Source organism: Teleopsis dalmanni, unplaced genomic scaffold (assembly GCF_002237135.1).
Source record: "Teleopsis dalmanni isolate 2A unplaced genomic scaffold, ASM223713v2 unscaffolded_contig_3982, whole genome shotgun sequence".
Lineage (NCBI taxonomy): Eukaryota > Metazoa > Arthropoda > Insecta > Diptera > Diopsidae > Teleopsis > Teleopsis dalmanni.
Genome location: NW_024035364.1, coordinates 1 through 3,906, shown reverse-complemented (window position 1 = coordinate 3,906; position 3,906 = coordinate 1). Strand labels below are relative to the sequence as shown.

General features: G+C 33.8%; 1 protein-coding gene across 1 annotated transcript; it reads right to left on the bottom strand.

Moving 5' to 3' along the window:
* Positions 1-153: 153 nt before the first annotated feature.
* Positions 154-3,734, bottom strand: LOC119665216 (uncharacterized protein K02A2.6-like). The gene is made up of 2 exons (XM_038074503.1): positions 3,433-3,734; positions 154-2,920 (listed from the first exon to the last, which is right to left on the bottom strand). The coding sequence occupies exons 1-2, from the start codon at positions 3,732-3,734 to the stop codon at positions 154-156; spliced, it is 3,069 nt and encodes a 1,022-aa protein (XP_037930431.1).
* Positions 3,735-3,906: the final 172 nt, after the last annotated feature.

Below are 3,906 nucleotides of genomic sequence, written 5' to 3'. Positions count from 1 at the left end.
TATTTAATATTATAATGTTCTTGTTACACTGAGTACTTAACGACTAAATTTACATTTTATCACTTACTACTAAGAGAGATGAGTATTAACCATAATAAGGTTACCTTATAATATATTTTTAGATTAAGGTGACCATATTACAATACCCCCCCTTTACAATTGTTTCATGTTATCTTTAAATTTACGTGTTCTCAAATTATACTTGTAATTAATTTTTTCTTTCTGATCTACAATATTTTCTTCCACATTTTGACTTACAATATCTTTTGCCTTACTACCAATATTTTCCTCAACTATTGGTTCTTTAAATAATTTAGACCTATTTTCTTCCTCCTGAAAATTGTTCTTACAACCAATCATTTGATTTGCATGTCTTTTCCAGTTTTTTCCATTTTCAGTTTTAACTATATATATCTGTCTTCCTAACTTTTTAGATACATAGCCTTTTGCCCAACTTACTCGGCCTGGTATGGAATAATCTTTTACCATCACGGCCTCATTTTCTTTGAACCTATTGTTCCTCGATCCATAATATTTCTTTTGCTTGTTTTGACTTTCTTCTACTATTTTGTTAACATTTACATTTATTTCAACTTTTCTATGTGGATTAAATAAATCTAGTTTTGTCCGCAACTGCCGACCAAACATTAACGTAGCTGGCGCAATACCTGTACTACAGTGTTTAGTATTACGATAATCAAACAAAAATTTATTTAATACTACATTAAAATGTCCTGAATCAACATTAAGTAGACTTCGCTTTAACGCGTTTTTTACGGTTTTAACCGCATTTTCTGCCTGACCATTAGTTGCAGGATACCCTACCGGAGTTGTGAAATGCTTAATACCACAATTCTTTAAATATATTTTAAACTCGTTGGATACAAATGCAGTTCCATTATCAGACACTAATTCATGTGGCAGTCCAAAACGTGCAAAAACATCCTGCAATTTTTCTATTACTGCCTTACTAGTTGTATTTCTACCCATGTCAATACATTCAATCCACTTGGTATGTGCATCAATTATAATTAAACACCATCGCTTAAAACATGGTCCAAAAAAATCAATGTGCACCCTACTCCAAGGTTTGTCTGGCCACTTCCATACTTTTAATTCCTGCTTAGGTGGATCTGCCCTTGTTTTAAGACATGGCTCACAACCTTTAACTGCTATTTCTAAATCATTAGTTTGTTTTGGCCACCAAGAACATTCTCTTGCCCTAGACTTCATTTTCACTATTCCCATGTGTGATGAGTGTAATAATTCCACTACCTTATGTTGTAAGCTTTTAGGAATTACAATTCGATAAGCCCAGAAAACACAATTTTGCTCATAAGATAGTTCATTCTTCTTCCTAAAATATTGTTCCATATCTACATCTGTGCATTTGCTTGGCCAACCCTTAAGGATATACTCTTTAACTTTTTGTAGCACCTTATCTTTTTCAGTCTCTTTTTTTACTAACTCTAAATCTAACTGAATTTTGTTGCTTTCTTTAACATAGTTAAAATACACATCAGACTCTAACCATTTATTTTCACAGTAGATTTTGGACGGAAATCTTGAAAAGTAATCTGCTACATTTTGTGTTGATCTGATATGCTCAACCTGAAAATTGTAACCCGACAATGCTAACGCAATACGTTGTAATCTGTTTGCCGCCATCTGCGGTATACCTTTTTTAGGATTAAAAATATACTGTAAGGGTTTATTATCTGTCACAAGTATAAATTTACGTCCATATAGATATTGGTGAAACTTGGTAACACCAAACAAAATAGCTACTGCCTCCCTATCCAATTGAGAGTACTTTCTTTCTACTGGCTTCAAAATTCTTGAAGCAAATTCGATTGGCTTTTCAACACCGTCTGGCGCTACCTGTGAAAGTACTGCTCCCACGCCAATCGGACTTGCATCTACTGTTAACTTTGTTCCAAACTCCGGATTAAAATGTGTCAGACATTTATCCGCTATTACTAAATTCTTTAATTTATCTATTGCTTTAGAACATTCGTTTGTCCAGACAAACTGACTATCTCCCTTCATTAAGTCATACAATGGAGAAGCTATATTTGCCAGATTTGGTAAAAAGCGTCTATAAAAATTTATCATTCCCAAAAATGCTTGAAGCTCTTTCAGATTTTTTGGATAAGCAATATCTTTGATCATCTTAATTTTTTCAGGGTTAGTATGTAACCCCTCTTTATCGATAATATGACCTAAATATTCCACTTTTTTACAGAAAAAATTACACTTTTCTAGGGATAATGAAAATCCTGCATCTTGTAAAACACTTAACACTTGTTTTACTCGTTTAACGTGTTCAACTCTATTCCCTGCTGTGATCAGTATATCATCAATAAAAACAACTACTCCCTCAATTTTTAGCAACAAATTTTCCATAATTTTTTGGAAAATTGCCGGAGCGGATGCCAACCCGTAGACTAAACGTTTATATTGAAACAACCCTTTAGTTGTTGAAATGGTGGTCAATTTTCTTGAATCTTCATCCAACTCCATCTGTTGATATGCCATGGTAAGATCTAATTTAGTGAATTCATCACCTCCCTGTAACTTTGCAAATAATTCTTCAATACGTGGCAAAGGATATTTGTCCACAATTAGGACTGGATTTACTGTTACTTTGAAGTCTCCACAAATCCTCACCTGACCGTTCTTTTTTAATACAGGTACTATCGGCGTTGCCCATTCACTAAACTCTATCGGTTCTAACACATCCATATTTACTAAATCCTTTATTTGCTTTTCTACTTTATCTTTAATTGCCAATGGCACCGGCCTGGGTTTAAAAAATTTTGGAACCGACCCTGCTTTTACTGACAACTTAACTTGTCCTTTTGTGAAACATCCTAGTTTACTGTCGAATAGCTTTGCAAACTGATTTCTTAATTCTTCACTTAATTTGTCAACAGTAACATAATTTAATTTTTTAAAATCAATTTCAAAAACATTTAAAAAATTTCTGCCTAGCAAGGCTGGACCCTCACCTTGTACTATCAAAAATCTCACTACTCTGCACAATTCTTTGTACGTTACCTGCACGTCCACAACTCCCACAGGGTTTAATTCTACACCATTATAGGTCTTCAAAATTATATTAGTCTTCTTTAGTTGATTCATATTAAAAAATTTTTTAAAATCATTTAATGAAAAAATACTAAACTGCGAACCCGTGTCCAGTTGCATACAAAACTCTCGATTTTCCACATTCACATTTATATAAATTGGATCGTCAATTTGTTTTTCTTTATTCACCAACGGAAAAAAATTTGATTCAAAAAAATTAAAATCTTTTCTATTTAGCAAACACATTTTTTTAAATGCCCTTTCCTATTGCATTTTTTGCATTTATAATCTTTATATTTACATACACTGCTTTTATGGTTATTATACCCACACACTTCGCACTTTTTTACTTCTTCTTTTTGCATCTGCTGTCTCTCATTATCATGCTGCCATTTCTCACTGCGCTGCTGACCATGTCGTCGCTGCGGCTGCGCTGCACTGTATCGCCCGTTATTTGATGTGTTGTTTCGCATGTAAAATATTTCCTCTTTAACTGCTGCTTCTAACGGCTGTTGGCTATATTCCGCTGCTTTCGCCATTTGTACCGCTTTTTCAAAAGTTAATGTTTCTACTGACTCTAACATTAACTTGTCCTTGACTATACTTCTTTCAAGGCCCATTATAAACTTATCTCTTAACGCCATTTCAAGGTGTTCACCGAAATTGCATTGTGTAGCTAAATTTCGCAGTTTTATTGCCCAATCGTTTACCGATTCTTGTTGCTGTTTACTGGCGCCATAAAATCTGCACCTCTCAGCAAAACCAATTGTCACTGGCTTGAAATGTGCTTCCAATACCTTTACACATTGTTCATAA

What these genes read in the sequence shown, in the direction of transcription:
- LOC119665216 (XM_038074503.1), bottom strand. Translation starts at nt 3,734, where the DNA reads ATGGCGTTAAGAGATAAGTTTATAATGGGCCTTGAAAGAAGTATAGTC. An exon ending in CAAAAAGAAGAAGTAAAAAA is followed by an intron (nt 2,921 to 3,432) that starts GTGCGAAGTGTG and finishes TGACAAATTAAG; the next exon opens with TGAAGAATTAAGAAATCAGT.